This window comes from Hipposideros armiger, unplaced genomic scaffold (assembly GCF_001890085.2).
Source record: "Hipposideros armiger isolate ML-2016 unplaced genomic scaffold, ASM189008v1 scaffold_344, whole genome shotgun sequence".
Lineage (NCBI taxonomy): Eukaryota > Metazoa > Chordata > Mammalia > Chiroptera > Hipposideridae > Hipposideros > Hipposideros armiger.
This window is the reverse complement of record NW_017731694.1, coordinates 1,190,745-1,211,439: the sequence shown is the minus strand read 5'-3', so window position 1 is coordinate 1,211,439 and position 20,695 is coordinate 1,190,745. Positions and strand designations below refer to the sequence as shown.

Here is a 20,695-nt window from a genome sequence, read left to right as displayed (position 1 = left end):
AGCCAGCTCTAAAAATTTAAAAACCAGATATTAACACATAAAATCTATATTAAGAAAAGTCATCATCCAAATTTTAATGCAATAAGTAACTACTGGAATTTCCACCTGAAAGGCAATTAGAATATATAGTTGGTAAATGAAGTAAAAGGGATGTAGAAAGGGTACTGCTCATTCAGAATTTATCTTTTTAAATTCACTGAATCGAGAACTCCTGACTAGAATTGGGAGTTACTATTAAAGTAGTATATTTTGTCATAGGCTAATTAGAAAAGTTGGAACTACAAAGGATTTTTAGAAGTCATCTATTTACTGAGATTCTCATTTTCACAGTGAGAGCTCTGAGTACTGAAATTGTGAAAATACACTTAGTAAGCTATTTTAACTACTATTTTTTTTATTTTAAGTAAAACACAAATGTTCGTAATTATTTTAAGAGTTGAAAAGGAGATTACATTTTTTAGAATAATTTAATGAAATATTCTAATTTTTTCCAGTGCATCTGGGGGAGGTGGTGTAGCCATTGACAACAAAATAGAACAAGCAATGGTAAGTAAAAGTTGATAGTTCTCTCATTTCATAGGTTGTTGGTTACATGAAGCACTTGGTTTTTATCAATTCTAAATAACAAACACCTAATTTCTTGAAACCAAGATGACTAAAGTACATTTCTTGATAATGAGATTTAGTTAAAGATGTTAAAACATTGAGAAATTTTAGTCAAGAAGTACCAATGGAGTAAGTATTTCCCCCATTCGAACATCTCACATTTCATTCATTATCATTGTAAGGGGCATAACAATGTGTTATGTTCCCCCAAATATTTCAGCATCAAAAATAGTTGAGACAAAAGACTATTAAATGAAAACTCCGGATGGAAATTTTTGTCATCCTTTGGTTATTTACAGACACTACTCAACTTTAATACATAGACTTGTTTTCTGTTGATTCTTGTTATGATTTCTGCTATTACTATCAGTTTTTTATTCCATTAAAGATATTCATATTATATAAAATATTTTGATTCAAGTTTATTTAAAGTGTAGATAGGCTATAAGTAAGGACCATTATTCTCAAACTATTTAAAAAGAAAAACAACAACCTAAGTTGGAAATTGCAGATCAGCTTACCTGTTAAAGCAGTACTATAACTAATTTAGTATCATCCAAACTTTGAAAAGAAAATACTGGGCTTGCTGCCCTAATTGGGAACTGGATTTGTTTTCCACCCCACCTCCCTTAGGGTGATACAGTAGAAACATTAAGCAAGAGCAGGGAAACTAATAGAAAAACACCGTATGTTTTAAGGCACCAGGTAGGCTAGAACCAAATAGCAGCACCTTCCCCTTTCTCTCTTTTTGACATTCCTAATTTTGTTTTTCACAGGATCTGGTGAAAAGCCATTTGATGTATGCAGTAAGAGAAGAAGTGGAAGTTCTAAAGGAACAAATAAAAGAATTAGTTGAAAGAAACTCTTTACTTGAACGAGAAAATGCACTGTTAAAATCTCTTTCAAACAATGATCAATTATCCCAACTCCCAGCCCAACAGGCCAATCCTGGTAGCACTTCTCAACAGCAAGCAGTGATAGCACAGCCTCCGCAGCCAACACAACCTCCACAGCAGCCGAATGTCTCCTCAGCATAAAGCTTTCTTGCCTCATTAAGAAAAACTGAAAGCAATCTATCCTTGTGTGCCACTGGTGTTCTTTCCACTTTATACGAAAGCAAGTAGCCATGCTTCGGTTGTGTGTTTGGCCTTTTCAGTATTAGACAATCATTCTACAAGAGCTTTTCCTCTCTGAAATGTCATGCAGCACTGCTGATGGCCAGTTTTGTCATCAGTACACAAGGAGAATAATAGACGGGGTTTCTTAAGGCGAGCAGAGTCTGCATTTTACCTGGTGCGCATGAGTGGGGTCTATTAAGAGCTTTGGTGGCTCTCCCATGTTTCCTATACCCATGGATTTACCCTGAGCCTTCCTATCACATTATAAATAACAGTTCATCTAAAGAGCCACTTTTCTTTCAATATCAGTAACATTTGCCTACGTAAGTTTTCATTTGTTTGTGTTTTATTTATTACAGGGCTGCTATTTTCATAAATGTACATGAACAATGTCACAGAACTTTTATAATTTTTTTGAATAATTATAAGTATCAGTAAAGGAATTGAAAACAGGATTGCATTTAACAGATAAAACGTTTAGGCAATAATTGAACAAAAGAATCCTGGCATATTTCTAACACTAATGGCAATTTACCTTCGGTATTTATTTTTAGTAGTCAAGACCCAGCTTGAATGTAAATTTTGTATAGTGTAAGTATGAAGAACATAGTGCAACTGTACAGGTAGTCACCAGTTATTGTGATATAATAAATAATTGGGCTATTTTGATGAAGAAAACTTTGTTCATTTGTTTCTACTTTCTAATAGAGAAATTGCCACGATTCCTCTGCTTTTCGACATTTCGTATGACTTTTTTTTCGGGTGGGAATAAAAAGCTGTGAAATTGTTCAACCTACTTTGTAACCAAAGAAGCAAAGCTGTGTAATGGAGTTTGTTTTTTTTTTTATAATGCACATTCTTTATGTATTTTTATTTAGTGTTTTCTGGGTCACAATTTTCTTTGCTGTCTAGCATGATCTGCATGATCTATACTCTTTGAACCACTTTCGTACCTCATGTTTTTATCCAGCACTCTTATTGTAATATGTACTAGTCTGTGAACAATGTCAGATAAAAAAGAACTAACAGGTAGGATGTGGAGCTGAGCTAGTGTACTGTACACTAGTTGTAAAATACAAGAAAAAATGAAGTGAGCCATCTTTTGTTCATTTAAAATGGTGTTTTGAATTTCGTATGCAGAAAACATTTTGTTACATTGCAGATTTTAATGTATTTAATAAATGCAACATGCAGATTAAGTGCAGTGTATACTGAGTATTTAAATTAAAATGTACATTTCATAAATACAGTTTCAAGAGAAAGCATCATTTTGTGTATACTAACATTAAGTGTATGTCAGAAATTGATGTATAAATATATATTTTAACACATTTTCTGAAATTAAACTGCAGTTTTGTTGAAATATTTGGCTCTATATGTGTTCAAAATTTAATTTGATTAGATTTGTATTTTCACCGTTCAAAATATTCTTTTAATGAAAACCTATATTATTAATAACTTGATAGTTCTTAAATTTTCAAAGTAAAATAACTTAAAGAATGCAAGAATGGTGAGCAATATTTGTACTCAATATTCATATTATGTCTGTCAATGACATTTAAATAGGAAATCCTTGTCTACCAAAACATTTACTTGAATTCAGAAAGGTGCCTGTAGAAATTAACATGCTCTGTATCTATAGCCAGCTAGCTAAACAAGAGTTAGAGAACCAGTAGTTAGCTCTCTGTGTTAAAAGAGGATAAATAAATGTTCTGTATCTACTTAAAATAAAAATTTAATCAGATTAGCCACAAACTAAATGCATTAAATCGGGGCATACGTGGCGTGGGATTACCAAATATTTTATATTGTAGTTGTCCTTCAGGATATATTGTTCAATATAAACAAAATTTTAATGTTAATGGATAACATTAGAAATAACTAAAGGAACTAAGTATGTAGGCTTGAAGAAGCAACCCTAAAGATGTGGGTGGAGTAAGATTTTAAGTGGAGCTGCCACACATGACATAGAAAGTGAAATTTCCACAATGGGATGTTAACCAAAAGGCTAGCCAGTTGGGCCCCTCAAGTACAAACTGATATTTAATGTGGGCAGAGAAAAACTAGTATTAGAAAAGGTGGGAATTTGTGAGAATACAAATCTTGGTTCTGGGGGTAGGAAAACACTTTATAAACATAAAATTAATAGTCACAGAGGAAATGATTAATGTTAGTTTAAAATGGTAATTTAAAGCAGTTACTACAATTTTTACATTTTAAAAAGAAAAAACATGGATAGTTTACAGAAGAAATAGATGGTAGCTTCTAAAGTTTCAACCACTAAATAGTAGGGCCTAATGTAGAAAGGCAAGTTTTCCTGTGTACTTACAGAAAGTAATTTGGCAATATGTATCAAGAGCCTTAAATATTAATAAACTTTTCAGTTTAATGACATGAGAAGATACTCAACTCATAATGCAATGTTCAAAAAATGCAAAATTATAATAGTGCCTGTCCTCTGCTCTCCTATCCCTCCCTCCTTCCCTTTGAACTCAACCTCCTCCCTACATTCACCCCCAAAAATAACTGAAAGGAAGCCTTTCATTCAAACATACTCTCCTGAGGCACGCCCCCACTCCAAAGTCAGGGCAAAACTCAAGGGTGGGAAAGTTACGTTTCTGTATTTGGAAACATCGTGTATTCCCCCAATTCATTTGTTTAACATCTGAAGTAAATTTCAGTTTGACCTCAGAGATTTAGGGTCTCCTGCACCACACAGCTGGATATTAATTTATTGAGATGCCAGTTTGGGGTTATAGCCTTCTAGGAATGCCAGCTATAATTTTCTCAGTGCAATGCCCATAGACCTAGGTGCCACATAAGTTTCCTGTTGGGTTTACTTTAAACAACCAAAAAACCAAGAAAATTTCCTTTGATAATGGCAATGTGTCTGTAATACAAACCTAACTTTTCTCAAAGGAAATTCATTTTAGGTAGTTAAATGTGATTTTACAACTTAGTACACTCCCTCTTGGGTGTTAAGTATGCAGTTAGTTTAACTCATAATTGTATGTCCAAATAGCTGGATATTTCCAATTCTGTTTCCAAAGTTCTGAACTAAGTAGAAGTATTAACACAAGGATGCTTAACCACCAAGCCCCCAGTGATGGATAATCACAAAGAATTGTCACAGGTCAGAGATTATGGTATTTCCCCATGTTCCAAACTCTAGTCATTCCTGGACCTTGGAGGGGGCGGGGGGGGGGGCAGTCCTTAAGATTAAAGTAACCAAAATACTTGTTCTTCATAGAAATACATCTTTGTAGAACCAGAAATACCAGCTAACTTTCTGAAAACATTTTTAAGATGGAGTCACGTATGTTTTAAAAGGAAGCTTTATAGTTCAGTAGCAGGCACTTTGTAACATAATTCTCTTGAAGAATCCTGCTAAAAGGACAAAAATCAGCCTTCAAGATTCACAGTTTAATTGAGAATACGGCAAACCAACAGGTACAAAGCAATAATAAAGACATACACAGTCATGGATGGCTATATCAGGGAAGGCTTCCTCAAAGATGACACCGGTGTCTTGAAGGTCACAAGAGTAAGAAAACTGCTTAGAGGAGAACAGGAAGCTCCTTGAGTAGGCACAAAATTGTTCCACCGGAGGCAGGCAGGCAATGATTGCCTCAGCCACCGTAGTAATTTGGCACCTATTCAGAAAGCAAGAATGATTGAATGATTTTAAGAGTGGGGTTGTGATCAGATTTGCTTTCGAGAAAGCTTAATTGTTCCAGTGGCAGATGGGAAGTAGATTGGGGGCTCAAACTGGAAGCTGAGAAAGAATTTAGGAAGGACAACAATAACCCAGAGAAGAAATGAATAGGCGAAATTACACAGGTCGTCTTGTGATGCTCATGAAGGAAGTTCATCTTGCGTCTTTGTACCGTTTTTTCCTCCACAATGAAAATTCAATTCCCAGCCTCAGGTTCCTGTTTTTTCTTGCTCCAAGAAAAGATCAGAGAGCAAGTCTTGGAAAGTTTGACTCAGACTTTTCCTTCCAACAGCCATAGATCCCTAAAAAATTAAAAGTCTCTGAATCCTGTTGAAGGAATTTCAAGAATTTATCAAAAAGAGAGGGGGATAGAGGAGACTTGATTGTCACTTTATGCCTCTGTGTAAATTCAGCCTTAAAGGTAAATTTAGTTTTTTTATGGTGACTAGGATTAGAGTGGCCCAGAAGCGTGAGTCCAAAGCTTGTCCCTGAGAGCTAGTCCCTCCTCCCCAGAAAGGATAATATGGGTTCTGGCCCCACGGCAGATACAGCCCAAGTTAGGATAGGTTTTGCTAAGTTTCGACCTTTCATTCTTTGCCACAGTTGAAGTCAGAAAGCTGCTTCCCTGTAAATCCCCTGCCTACATGAAACTGGACCTTCTCTCCCACCTCCTCCTGCCTCAACTCTACTAATGCAAGTGTCTATTTTCTAGCAATAGTTTATTATTTAGTCACGTATATTTGCCCCCTGTTTTCTTCTTTTCGACATTCCAGAAGGCATCCCTGTTTCATATAGTTCCCCACCAGGTCACAGAACTTCTATAGCAAGATCTGTGCTTTGCATAGATTCCCTTTGTCCGTGGAGAGATTGCTGTACAGTGCTATTTAACAACCTGAGTGTGCTGCAATTGGTAGAACATGCTATGTTCACAGATGACAAATGGTGAGGCACTGTACAAGGCAAGTTAAAGGTCATAGACATCCTTTTTTTTTTCTTAATGTAATTGTCAAAGTAGGATAGCCTTTCAGGATTGGTAATGGTAAAGTAAGAGACTGGTATTTTGCACTGGCACAATCTACTTGGTCATAGAATTGGTTCAACATACTTAGATGGTGAATTAGCATTATTTTTCCTTCTTCTCACCAGGGAAACTGATAGATTAGGCAGTTGGGGAATTTTCCCATGATCTGATGTCATGGGTTGGGCTATAAAACAGAGCGTCTAAGTTTATGGACTAAGACATTGGCCACAGAAGCCAAAGTTATCCCTTTGAAAGAGGGAAGGAAAAGGTGTGCTAATTTAATCCATAAAAAATACTGAATTTTAAAACAAATGCCACATTTCTACTTTCCTGTAAAAAAAGCCAAGTTTATCTTCTCATTTCGCTCTTTTGCATGCCTGAGATATTTCTATATAACAACTGTAAAGTATTCTTGCCCCTTGCAATCTAAAATGTTTTCCAGATCACACAGTTCTTGCCATAATTTCACTGGCAAGCAGCGCACCTATTGACAGAGTATACCCGAGGAAGTCACAGACCGCAAGGGGACATTTCCCCCATACTTGAGCATGAAAACAATACCAGTTCAGTGTATGACTGTAGTGTTCCTACAAAAAAAAAATTATATGTAATTTAATCAGGTGGCAAATGGACATAAAAAAATTTAAAAAATACGTGAAACTTTGTAAAGCCCCTAAAGTGAAGGTTTTGTTTTTGAGAAGTTCGGGTTTTACTTTTTTATTTTGTAGAAACACTGTTGAAATGCAATTCTGTTTCTATTCAGGTGCTGTATATGTACTAGATATTTGGGGATAGAAAGACAAATGGGACATGATTTGTGCACTCCAGGACTTTATAGTCCAACATAAAAGTAAAAACGAAAGTGCCATATTATTTATTCAAAGTATATGTCATAGTTTGTGGACCTCATCTCAGTTGAATGAAAGGTTTTGCATAAATCAATAGTAAACTTGCCATGCCCCATGAAATCCTTTGACATTGCCAGGAAACAACTTTAAATCACCAAAAAGCTTTAGCCTCAAGTAATACTTTTAGAAATACTTTTAGAGGGGACCTGGTGCAAAGCCTCCTATCTCTACATTGAGCCTATGAGATATCCTCTAAAAAAAAAGAGAAACCAATTGAGAGAGAAGTTTACACGTTTTTTTAATATTCCAAGTTTGTAGATAATGAAACTGATTTAAATTGTAAACTAGAATAGGATTTGTGTGTTACGAATTATATATCTATTGTCTCATAGGCTGACACATTATCTTGGCTGACAAAACCATCTGCCATTCAATGAACCAAGTTAAGAATAACTCAGGTGCCTGATACCAAAAATAAATCTGATAGAGCTGAGAATCTGGAAACACACACATATATTGAGTAAATGATAAAATGACATTTCCAGTCAGTAGGGAAAGAATGGTTTATTCAACAAATAGTACTGGAACAACATAAGCATTTGGGGAAAAAAATAAATTTAGATCTCTAACTCACAAAAATTAATTCCAGCTAGACTAGCAGCGAGTCTTCTGCTTTTTCAGCACAGAGCCCTTTGAGAAATATCCCTGTGAAATGCACATAAACAAAACGTTTTACAAATAGGTTATGAAGAGATGCCCAATCTCAGCAAAATAAGGGAAATGCACATTAAAACGCAAGAAACTTTCAGATCCAATTGGCAAATATTTAAAACATATATAAATCAAGAGCTGGCAAGGGTATGGGAAAATAAGAAACGTGCGTTGCTGGGGAGTGTATAAATAATGGGCACGGCCACTTTTAAATGCAATTAAGTGGTATCCACTAAAATTTAAAATTCACATGCCCTGGGACTCAACAATTCCAGTTTTTAATGAAACACACTTTACACTCTTTGTTCGCAAGGTGGTTTGTACAATGATGTCGATTACACCTTTGTTTGTAATAGTATAAAATTGGAAAAAACAAAATGCCCATCAAGAGGATGGAGCGTGGTATACATTATAAGATACTGGGCCTCCATGAAAAAGAAGGAAAGCCCTACATGTACTAACATGGAAAGATCTGTAAGATACAATGTGAGTTTTTTTAAAGTTTGGGGGGAAATTGAAGGACCATACCTGTACTATATATGACGCCACTGATGTTAAAACACATGCCACACACATTCACGCACACGAATACTGTATAGTGTACTCCTTAGGTACCTATTTGTGTATTATAAAAATGTATAGAGGAGGTCTGGAAGGATAAAACCAAACTGTTAACAGGAGTTTGGTGGAGTGCATTAGCTTTAACTGTACTGTTTGCTGTTTTTGAGGATGCATTCATGTATTGTTTGTGTAATGACAAATTAATAAATTAGACATAAAATAAAATAGAAGGTGTTTTCTTCTTGTCTGCTGCTAATGTCTCCTCTGATGCTCTGGGTCTCATTTTCAGCCTTCTCCCCGCCCCAGGATTGTTTCCCCCCTCTCTCTCCTTTCTTCCACTTCGCCCTCTCCTCCAGCTTCATTGCGTCAGTATTTGTACAGGCTCAATAAGTAAATAAATGATAACTAATAACCCTCCTCCCCTAACTGGGAATGTGTTCCCTCCACTTGCTTTTTCTGCTGCTGCTGCTTCCTTCCCACTTCCGCTTCCATTCACTGCTCGTCACGTGCCTTCTGGTGGGGGCTCCCACTGTGCCCCCAAACCATTCTTGTCATAGTCACCAATGATCACTTTGTTGTTAATTCCATCCGAAATGTTCCAGTTCTTATCTTATTGAACTGTTTTACCTAATTTCTGTTTATCATTTGTGTAGATCATTTTCTATCTCTTCATTTTCCTCCTTTTCGTTTTTTAGGGGTTTCTCTTGTAAAAAAAAAAAAAAAGTATGTAGCTGAAAATTGTAACCCAAGCTATCTTTTAATAGATTAATCCATTCCCATTTATTATTATCACTGGCATAATTGGATGTATTTCTGCCATCTTATTGTGTGTTATCTCCTCAAAATGCTTTCTAGGTTATCATTCCCTTTTTTCCTTTTTCCTGGTTTTTATTCAATTCATTGTTTTCTTATTCATTTTTTACCCCTCTAAGGATAGGGGAATTATACCTTTCATGTTCATTCTCCCAGTAGTTTATCTTACAATTTATAATTTTTTGTGGAAATTTTCAATCATATATAAAAGTAAACACTTTTAATAAACTCCTTTGCACCTATCACCCAGCTTAAACAATTACCTACTCCTGGCTAGCCTTGTATTATTTATACTCATACCCATTTACCCCACTATCCTCTGGATTATTTTGAAAGAAATTCAAGATAATCATAATACTTCATCCATATAATATTTCCATATATATCTCTGAAACATAAGGATTCTTTTTTTAAAATAACTAATATCATTATCCCACTTCAACATTAATTCCCTAATTTCATTAAAAATCTAGTCAATGTCTACATTTCTCTGCTTGTCTTAGATGTTTTTTTATAGTGCATTTTTTTGAATTTGGATCAAAATAAGATCATACATTGCAATTGGTCAGTGTGCCTCTTAAGTCTTTTTTAATCTATAGATTCCCCACTCCCCTCTCTTTTTTTTCCCCTTGAAATTGTTTAAAAGTTTGGGTGGTTTTCCTGTAGCTTTTCCCAAGATTGAATTTTCCTATTGCATTCTTGTAGAATCATCTGTCCCCTCCCTGTATCTTCTGTAAATTAGTTATATCTAGAAGCATAACCAGATTCAGGTTTATATTTTGTCAAGTTTAATTCATAAGCAGTGGTATATACTTCCATCACATAATGTCTGGCTTTCTCTATTTTGTAATTTGGGCAGCATTGATAATCATTACCCAGACACATTAGCTTATTAATTCTATCATTCCTTCTCAGTCATTAGTGAAATGCTTCTCCGAAAAGAAACTTGCCCTTATCAACTGCTCAGTTACCTTAAGGTAGAGTTTCTATAAGGAAGGCAGGGACTTAACTCTTTCCTTCTATTTCTAAGTTTATTTCTGAATTGAGTACCTAGAAAGGTATAAAAATAAATAAGGAGCAACTGAAGAAGACTTACTCTGATATTTTATTCTCAGAAGAAGAGAGAATAAAGCAAGCTGATTTGGGATGCTGTATTTCAGGTGTTATTGGGGAGAGAAGCCAGGAAATTACAACCCCCAAAAAGTTGATGACAGGAAATGGCAAGCTGAAAACTTGTCTGTTTACTGCTGAGTCTGGGAGTAACTTCTGAGTCAAAAGTACCTTAAGGGAATGAGAGTAAGTTCAGAAGCAGCATCAGCAGCCACAAAAGCAGGTCAGGGTGCCCTCAGGATCCAGGGGGTGAAGAGTTCCTAATGAGCAGTGGACTTTTGTGTGCTTCCTTTCTGCCAGTGCAGACTGGAGATACTCTCCACCCAAGCTGACAAGCAGGAAGATACACAGCGTAGGATGGGCAACAGTTTAGCTTATTCAGCATTACTTCTAAGCAAGGCAATAAAGATCAGCGACACTGGGACCCACGTGTGCTGCTGCCTTCGTTAAGCACGCCTTGTCTTCCCATGAGGACTGGTTTCTTTATCTATCATTCGCTCAGCCTTGCCCTTGCCCCAGACACAAGAGATTTCAGTGTTGAGACATCAGTTTAAGAACCGAAGTGGTTGGCACTAGAACTTAGGTGTGTGTGGCCCTGCCAGTAGCCACTCCTACCATATCCGCCTTTCTCCAGCCCGAATTCTTTCTTCTCCGCTTTCCCCACCCAATCCTGCCCCCTGGTTGACTATCCTTGTTAAACACTCATTGAGAAAGAGTGAAAAGAAGCCCCTGCCCCAGCAGTCTCACCCTCTTTTTAAATGGAACTCCTGAAGGAGACCCTGCCCTTTTCTCCAGAGAGAATGAGCAACATGGCACCAGCTGCAGAAACACGGCCCGCCCACCCCTTGCAGCTTCAAGTTCCAAACCTGTGAGTCTGAGCTTTCTCGATGACTTAGGCTTCCCAAACCCATCCCAGTTCAGCGTTAAGCAATGGCTGTGATGACAGCTGAGTCATCCAGAAACGCAGCTTTCCTGGAAGTTTCCTTTGCTCAGATAATCGCCTTGGGAAGAAAAACTGGTTAATACAAGCCTTTGCTCCCGAATATTTACGAGTGTTGGCACAGGGTGGAGAGTCTGGGGGTGGGGTGGAGGGGGAGGGCATCAAGGTTGCTGGACCCTACATGTGGGACTTGAAGTAAAGAGTCTAGAAAAGATGGGGTGGGAGGGTGGCAATGCTAGTGCCAGGAGCTGTGTGGTGTAACACTGAATGAGAATGCCCCCCTCTGCCCTCAGACAGCTGGGAAACTTCAAAACCAGGCCGCCCCTGAAGGTAAGTTCTGTGACAGCAGGGGCTTCTACTTTTTTATTCACAGTTGCATTCCTGGGACCTAGTACTATTATTAAATAGATGGATGGATGGATGATGTTCACATTTATGTTACATATTCTTTATTTTCTAGTGTTCTGATCTGTAAATGTATTAATAGCCTGAGATAACCAAATCATAGTTTTGTTGTGAGGATTGAACGTGATAAAATATACACATCGCTTAACTGGCACCTGACCCAGAGTAAGCATACTAAGAGCTTTCTCTTGCTTGCCTTTTTACCTCTTTCTAGGCATCTGGTTAAGGCTGTACTCTCTATCCTCATCACTTTTTGACCAAAAGTTCTTGGGAAAGATTGGATGATGTATGTAGGCCCTGAGAAACGCACCTATGATCATTCAGGTGACCTAGATAAGTTAAACCACCTTTTCCAAAATCTTTTTCCCCCTTTATCTCGTTAGATCCTCACAACTACTCTAGTAAGTCTGGGGAAAGCAACCATTTTACTCATTTGACAGATAGAGATAGTAACCTGCCCAGCATCTTGGTGATGGTAGCACTAGAGTCTAAGCTGTGGGATGCCATAGCCTATGTGTTTCCCCCATTGTACTCAAATGGTTTAGAGGTCACAGGGAAAAAATAATCCTTTTCTGGAACAAATTACATTGAAGTTGTCCACAAATTATTTCTAATAATTGATTCATCTATTTGATCTCATTGACACGGCTCTGTGATTCAAAAAGATAACTGTACGGGATGGGCAAGACGAGAACAATATACGAGTATGACAATATATCCTCTGTGGAATAAAGAGAGGTACGTCTCCATTTATAAGAACACTAAACAGATTGCAATTAGCTTACTGGCATCTCTGACTTCTGCAGCCTCAGTGCAGGGGAGAGGTGCTGACGGCTTATTTGTTAGAAATATGTATTTTCTTAATAAGTAGCACATGCTCATTGAAAAATTCCAATAAAGAAGTTTTTTTTTAAAGGCAAAGCTGTTCCTTCCTATTCATCCTTATCCCTAGTCTGCAGAGTTTATCTCTATCAGAGAGTTTTCTCTGCATATAATTAAGATGCACACCCATATATACATGTTGAGTTTTTAAAAATATAAATGGTACCATACCAAATATATTCTTCTTCAACCTGTTTTCTACAAATCTACAGTAATCATGGACACACTTTCATAACAGCACAGATGTCATCTTCACTCCTTTAAATGGTTGCATAGTATTGTATCATAAGCCATACCATGGCATTCCCCTACTAATGGACACTTAGACAGCGCTTGATTTTTTTCCTGTAACCAAAATTGTTTCTCTATAATGTCTTTGTCCCAATGGATGAGAATTTCTTTAGAATAAGAATAACATTAGCCAACATTTCTTGAATCCTTTGTCTTCACATCATGTGGATAATACAAGAACATGGCTACACATTACATCCCCGTGACTTATTTTTTTATAATGAAGTTTTGTACCTCTTTATTTCTTTTAAATGAATAAATTTTTATAAAAAGGCAAGAGGATGGCTGAGCCATAGGTGTAAGGTCATTTCGCTATAAAAAAGAAAAAATAGGGAACTAAGGCTCATATAGGGTAAAGCCAGAGGTTTTTAATAAGTAATAGGAGCAGAAACTCAGTTCCCTAGTTCCAAAACACAGATTCCCTTTATCCTCCAAATATATTCTATTCTAATGATAAGATATCCAAATGCTGTATTGCTTTTATTGAACCCCTTTTTCTCCTCTATCCTATTTAGCTATACAACTCCAGGGGAAACGCTGAGTGAATAGAAAAGCAAAAATGGCTAGAATGTAGGTGCTCCCAGGGGATGAATTGAAGCAAAAAAGCATTATTTAAAGTAGCCTCGGGGCCGGCCAAGTGGCTCAGTTGGTTAAGAGTTGGCTTAAGAGTGCGAGCTCTGAGCAACAGGGCCACCGGTTCAATTCCCACATAGGCCAGTGAGCTGTGCCCAAGCTGAGCTGCCGCTGAGCTGCCAATAGATGGTAGGATGGGTCAGCTGGTGAGAGCACATGCTGCTAACAACAAGGTTGCTGGTTCAACTCCCGCATGAGATGGTGGGCTATGCCCACCTGCAACTAAGATTTAACACAGCACCTTGAGCTGAGCTGCGTGACTGGACTTGGAGCTGAGTTAGCTGCGCCCTCCACAACTAAGATTGAAGGACAACAACTTGGCTGTTCCCCTTCCCCAATTCCCCAATAAAATAAAATAAACAGTTTGATGACTTGTGACAAATGTATGCTGTTGTGCACCAGCAATCCCAGCCAAGATGGAGAACAGCATCTGTCCCTTCAGTAGTGCCCTCCTGCCACGTTGTAGCTGAGTCCCACCCATTTCCTGCCCTAGTCTGGTTTTCTTTTTTTCTTTTTTTCTTTTTTTGACACTTTAGATTTCCCATTCCTTGAATTTAATATAAATGGAATCCTACAGAATTGATCTTCTAGGTCTGGCTTCTTTTGCTCAGTGCAGTGTTTTTGGAGATTCATACATGTTGCTCTATCTTAATTCCAATCACCTCAGCTTTTTCAAACTCCAATCTGAGTCTTCTCAACTCAGTGACATGCTCTCTCCCCTAGTTGAGTCTTTCCTCCCTGTGCTGTGGTCTGGAAATTACCTCTATGCAGAAAGCAAGGTTGATCCTAGGACTCATCTAATGTAGTTTCCTTCTGTCAGGAATCACAGTTCTGCATTGTCTTTTGTCCAGTGTTTGGAAACAGTTGTTTCATCTATTTTGTCCAGTTTCCTACTTGTTTACAGCAGAAGTTAAATCTGGTTTTAGTTACTCCATTATTGCCTGAGGTAGAAATCCAATTTTTTTTTTTTGGAAAATTTATAAATTTATCCAAGCTAAAACCTTTATAGGCCCATTTCTCGAATTTATCAATTTATCAAGGTGAATAAGTTCTGAGAATGTAATATACAGCATGGTCACTATAGTTAATAATACAATATTGTATACTTAAAAATTTCTGAGAGTAGATCTTAAGCACTTTCAACACACACACACACACACACACACACACACACACACACACACACACTTAACTATGTGAGATGATGGTTGTGTTAATGTATAGATATGAAGTCGTCATGTTCTACACTTTAAATACATACAATTATATTTGTTAATTATTCCTCAGTAAAGTTCGGAAAATATGTTAATTAACTGAATTGATCAATTATCAAGATTTCTCCTTTCCTTATGTAGCGGGTGCCCTCCCTACCCCAACAGAAATGTCCACACCCTAATTCCTGGGAACCTGTGATTAATATTGCCTTATATATGACAAAAGAGTACCTATTACATGACAAAAGGTGTAATTAAGTTCAGGATATTGAGAGGATGCACTCATTTTGAATTACCCAGGTGGATGAAATGCAATCACATATATCCTTACATAAGAAAGAGACAGAGGGCGTTTTGACACAGAGGACGAGGAAGCGATAGGACTGTGGAAGCAGAGACTGGAGTGATGCAGCCACAAGCCACAGAACACCTGGAATCAATGGAAGCTGCAAGGGGCAAGGAAGGAATTCTCCCCCAGAGTTTGCAGAGGGATTGCAGCTTTGTCAACACTTTGATTGTTCACTTTCGGCCTCCCAAAACTGAATGAGAATAAATTTCTGTTCTTTTAAGCCACCAAGTTTGTGGCAATTTGTTATGGCAGCTACAGCAAAAGAGTGCACATTCCTTTCTTCTTTCTCCTTGCTGAAGTATTTTAAGCGAATCTCAGCTCACATGTTGTCATTTAACCTTTTCTTCTCTCCTCCTACCTCTATTTCCTGTAAATAGGAATTACTGCTAAAGGCATGCTTGGGTTCAAGTTCCACACTATTGACAAGAAGCTCTTACATGGTGCTCTGTGCCTCATCCTGCACCACACTAGCAGCACACAGCATCTGATTGTTCCTTAATGCATTTTTAATCAAGCCCAGTTTTCAAATAAATTATACAATCCCTGCTTAAAGACAATTTCCAAACTAATGTTAAACCCACATTTCAAATGTCTCTTCTAATCCAAGCATAAAATAGTGTTTCAAATAATATTTGGTTAGGGAAACTATTCCCATTCACACTTAACAAAATTATCCCCAAATTTTCTTGCTTCTAACTCTAGATTAAATGCCTCGAAGCATCTGTCTCCAGCCATCACTGAATAACTACCTATGTTGCAAGGCCCCCAGGATGATCAAACAAAGCAGGAATAAAATAGACAACTATCAAATAACTTCCATTTTCCAAGAGGCCTATGTTTTGCAATTTTCAAATATGGATCTTGACTTTTCCTCCTCAGTGACACTGTAATGATATAATAGAGACTGCATTTATTTTTTCTGGTCACTATATCTCTCTTTGGCATTTTACTTTTGCTTCAAATCTCCCTGACCTCCCCCTGGAAACAAAAATCCAAGAGTTTCTTTTTTCCCTATTCACCTCAGAATACTTTACTGCCAACCACCAACCTAACAGGGCTACTGAGCTCAGTTTGCTTCCTGGTCTAATACCTAAGTACCATATGTAACTACTTCAAAATAAAAGTTCTTTTGCATTATAAGGAAAGTGTACTGGACTAAGAGTCAAAAGGTTTAGGTTCAAGCCCTGGCTCTGGCTATGTGTAGCTTAAAACTTTTTTAGAAGAATTTACTATGTGATATAGGGTAGAGTTTCCCACCTTGTGAGATGACCTGTGTAGACGTTTATCCAGCAAAAAAATAATATTGACTCATACAAAATATTATTCAAATTTCAAGAAACTCCAAATATGTGTCATTAGGTCACCTCAATTTTGTGTTATTGTGCCTTTATCATCTCTTTTAACATTGCCTATTCTTGAGAGAAATCCAAGATAGAGGAGTAGAAAAACACTGTGCCTGTGTCCTTCCATAAACAAATTAAAATTACAACTAAATTATAAAACAATAAACCTGGAGAACCATCTGAAGTCTAGCCGAACAGAAGTTCTATAACTAAAATTATAAAGAAGCCACATTGAGACTGGTAGGAAGGGCGGAGACACTGAATGGGCCCCAAACCTCCCTTTGGTGATTGAGAATCAGGAAGGATATCTCAGCCACCAAGGTTTCCCCTGGAGGAGGGAGAGGCCCCAGTCCCACACCAGGATCCCCGGCCCAGAATATTGGTGCCAGAAAAAAGACCTGCCACAAAATCTGCTGTCAAAAACAGCAAGGATTTCAGTTGTTGCAGTGGGATGGAAAGTTGCAGGGGAAACCCAGTTGTCCTCTTAAACGGCCCACGCACAGACTCATTTGCTCAAAGGCACTCACCTTGGGCTCCAGCGGAGGGACAGTGAGTCGGGGGCCCTCAGAGGCATACAAAGGACAGACTGAGGTGTGTGGCCTCAGAGGGAGGACTAGAGGACAGTTGGCATTTTCCTGGTGAGGAATCATCCTCTAATGCAGCGAGCAGGTGGGCACCTTCTTTCCTGTGTTGAGCCCTCCCCTCACAGGCCAAATCTGAATCTGATTAGCCTGGTGAGCTCCACTGCTCTGCCCTGCTGACTCAGCTGGAGCCCACCCCACCCAACTCACACATCGCTGGGGGGCACTTTCTCCATGAGTAGCCAGCCCCTCCAGAATTGCACTCTTTCTCCGGAAACTATCAGAGTCTGGCAGGCTCCAGGCAGGTGGTAACTGACCTCGGTGTGCTCTGGGACTTTTGCTAAGTCACTCCAGGCTTAGTATTGGCACCAAACCGGAGTCTCCATTAACCTGGTGACCACAACTCTTCCCACTCTAGTGACTCCCTGAGACCCTGCCTCACCTAACTCAAGTACCACGTGAGGCTTTATCAGGAGCAAAACCTTAAGGGAGCTGGCATGTAGGAAGCAGGATTCCAGGTGTCCTGGGTTTTTGTAGTTACCCCAGGCATGGTACTGGTGGCAGCCATCCTTGGTTCACATCATGGCTCCTTTCATGCGCTTCCAGGTTTAGCACAGGCAGTGAACAACCATGAATTGCTTTGTAGCTCTTACCAGGTAACTCCTGGCCAGTCATAGGCAGTGGTTGTTCTGGGCCTGCACCAGAGCCCCTCCCAAGAGGCCCCAGAACCACCATACTAGAGGTTGGCTTCAGACCATAGCAGGGCACCACCGAATTAGCCCTACTGCGGGAGACCGGCTCCCACAAGTCCAGGGGTTCCCTTAGGTGGAGACGGAGTCGGCGAGGAAAGAACGCGGAGACAGAGAAGCGCTTTTCAAGAATTAATGTCTCACTTTATTTTTACAGCCTGTCCTTTTTATACTGGGCAGGTAACTATTTACATCATTGAGCTGTTTTTCCCAAAGTTGTTTTTCCATGTTTAAACCTTTATCCATTAGGAAATTGTTTTTTACATAGTTTCAATGTTCCTTCCTTCCCAGGGTCCATTTTCTTTAGAAGTTTGCTTTTCACCGAATTTTACTTCCTCACGATGTTTCTTTTGCAGGGTACAGCCGGATCTGTTCTTCACTAATGACTAACTTATCCTAACTATGTATCAATTTCTTCCACTAATGGCCAGAGCTGAGTTCCTGCCTTGGCACTTAAAGGATGTTTACTACTTAGCAACTATTTCAAACACTACTGGCTAAACAGGATCTTTAAGAATTATAAGGTGCATAACTTGTCTATCACTAAGAATCTAACATTTAAGAAACTAACAGTAAAACAGAATTATCGTAATATGTCCAAAACTCACTTATTTAAAGAAAATAAAACAATCAATATAAGAAGGGGTGTCAGATCTTTATCCTACTGGGGGCATCCAAAGGGGAATTTAAATTTTTCAAAACATTAAAGCAGCATCTGTTTCTCAGCCAGAGCTTCAGGATTTGTCCCAATAGCAGTGTGATAGGCATGTCAGATACTGAGGTGTAGCCGGCTCCCAACACCCTACAAGTGGCACACACAAAGGATGGTCTCAACAGCACCAGAACCTGCTGGGGTGAATCCCACTCAGTGAGGTCAGCCTTCTGCGCAGCAGCCCATAAGATGTGGATGTGGCCAAACCACAGCCAGTCAGCCTGAGGGTCAATGCCACCCACTGATATGCCAACTATCAAGGCTCAACTATAACAGAAGGGCACACAAAGCCCACACAAGGGACACTCCTGGAGTACCAGGAGCAGATGACCAGGGAGACTGTGCCATTGGGCCTCACAAGACACGTACTACATAAGGCCACACAGCAAGACTTGGAGACATAGCATATCTACACAATACATAGAAACAAATACAGAGACACAGCCAAAATGAGGACACAAAGAAATGCATGTATGAAATAACAGGAGAAAAATCCAGAAAAAGAACTAAACAAAATAGAGGCAAGCAACCTACCAGAGACAGAGTTCAAAACACCAGTTATAAGGATGCTCAAGGAACTTAGTGAGAACTCCAACAAAGAGATAGCAAGCATAAAAAAGGACATAGAAACTATAAAAAAAGAACCAGTCAGAAATTAAGAATACAATAACTGAAATGAAGACTGCACTAGAAGGAATCACCAGCAGACTAGATGATGCAGAGAATTGAATCAGCAACTTGGAAGACAAGGTAGCAGAAAATACCCAATCAGAACAGCAAAAAGAAAAAAAGGGTTTTTTAAAAAATGAGAACAGTTTAAGAGATCTATGGGACAACATCAAGCATAACAACATTCGCATCATAAGGGTATCAGAAGGAGAAGAGAGAAAAAAAGAGATTGAGAACCTATTTGAAGGAATAATGACTGAAACTTTCCTAACCTGGTGAAGGAAACAGACATACAAATCCAGGAAGCCCAAACAGGATGAACCCAAAAAGGCCCACACCTAGACACGTTATAATTAAAACGGCAAAGGTTAAAGAGAATCCTAAAAGCAGCAAGAGAAAGGTACCTAATAACTTATAAGAGAGCTCCCATAGATTGTCCACTGATTTCTCAGCAGAAACTTTGCAGGTCACAAGGGATTGGCACGAAATATTCAACGTGATGAAAAGCTAGGACCTACAACCAAGACTACTCTACCCAGCAAGGCTGTCATTTAAAATTGAAGGACAAATACAGAACTCCCCAGACAAGAAAAAGCTAAAGGAGTTCATCACCACCAACCCAGTATTACAAGAAATGTTAAAGGGACAACTTTAAGATGAAAAATAAATAAATAAAATTGTGAACAATAAAATGGCAATAGCTACATATCTATTAACAATTACTTTCTATGTAAATGGATTAAATGCTCCAATCCAAAGACATAGGAGGGCTAAATGGATAAGAAAACAGAACCATTACACATGCTGCCTATAAGAGACTTCCTTCAAATTGCAAGATACATACAGACAGAAAGTAAAAGGATGGAAAAAGTATTTCATGAAAATGGAAGTGAAAAAAAAAAAAAAGCTGGGATAGCAATACTTATGCCAGACAAAATAGACTTTAAAACAAAGGCTATAAGAATAGACAATGAAAGGCCCAATAATCCCACTTCAGGGTATTTATCCAAAGAAACCCAAAATGCTAATTTGAGGGGATGTGTGCATCCATATGTTCATTGCAGCATTGTTTACAATGGCCAAGATGTGGAGGCAGTCTGGGTTTCCATCGATGAAAGAATAGATAAAGAAGAGGTACATGTATACAATGGAATATTGCTCAGCCAGGGAAGGGAATGGGTTCTTGCCATCTGCAGTGGCATGAATGGACCTGGAGGTGTTGTGTTGAGTGGAGTATGTCAGACAAAGACAGATGCAATGTGATTTCACTTATATGTGGAATCTAAATAACAAAATTAACAAATAAAACAAAAACTCATTGATACAGAAAACATTTTGATGGTTGTCAGATGAGAGGGGGTTTAGGGGTGTGAGTGAAAGAAGGTGAAGGGATTAAGAAGAACAAACTGATTGTTACGAAGTAG

At 38.4% G+C, this 20,695-nt stretch overlaps 1 protein-coding gene across 3 annotated transcripts in view; it reads left to right on the top strand.

Moving 5' to 3' along the window:
• Window positions 1-3,087, top strand: part of TSC22D2 (TSC22 domain family member 2) — a 48,831-nt gene extending 45,744 nt beyond the window's left edge. For 2 of the 3 annotated variants that reach the window (XM_019661310.1, XM_019661311.1), the window contains 2 exons: window positions 495-546; window positions 1,383-3,087. In XM_019661310.1, coding sequence (XP_019516855.1) covers window positions 495-546; window positions 1,383-1,643 — 313 coding nt within the window. In that variant the 3' untranslated portion in view covers window positions 1,644-3,087. The remainder of the gene's footprint in view (window positions 1-494; window positions 547-1,382) is intronic. The other variant, XR_002126110.1, reaches the window with a different exon arrangement.
• Window positions 3,088-20,695: the final 17,608 nt, after the last annotated feature.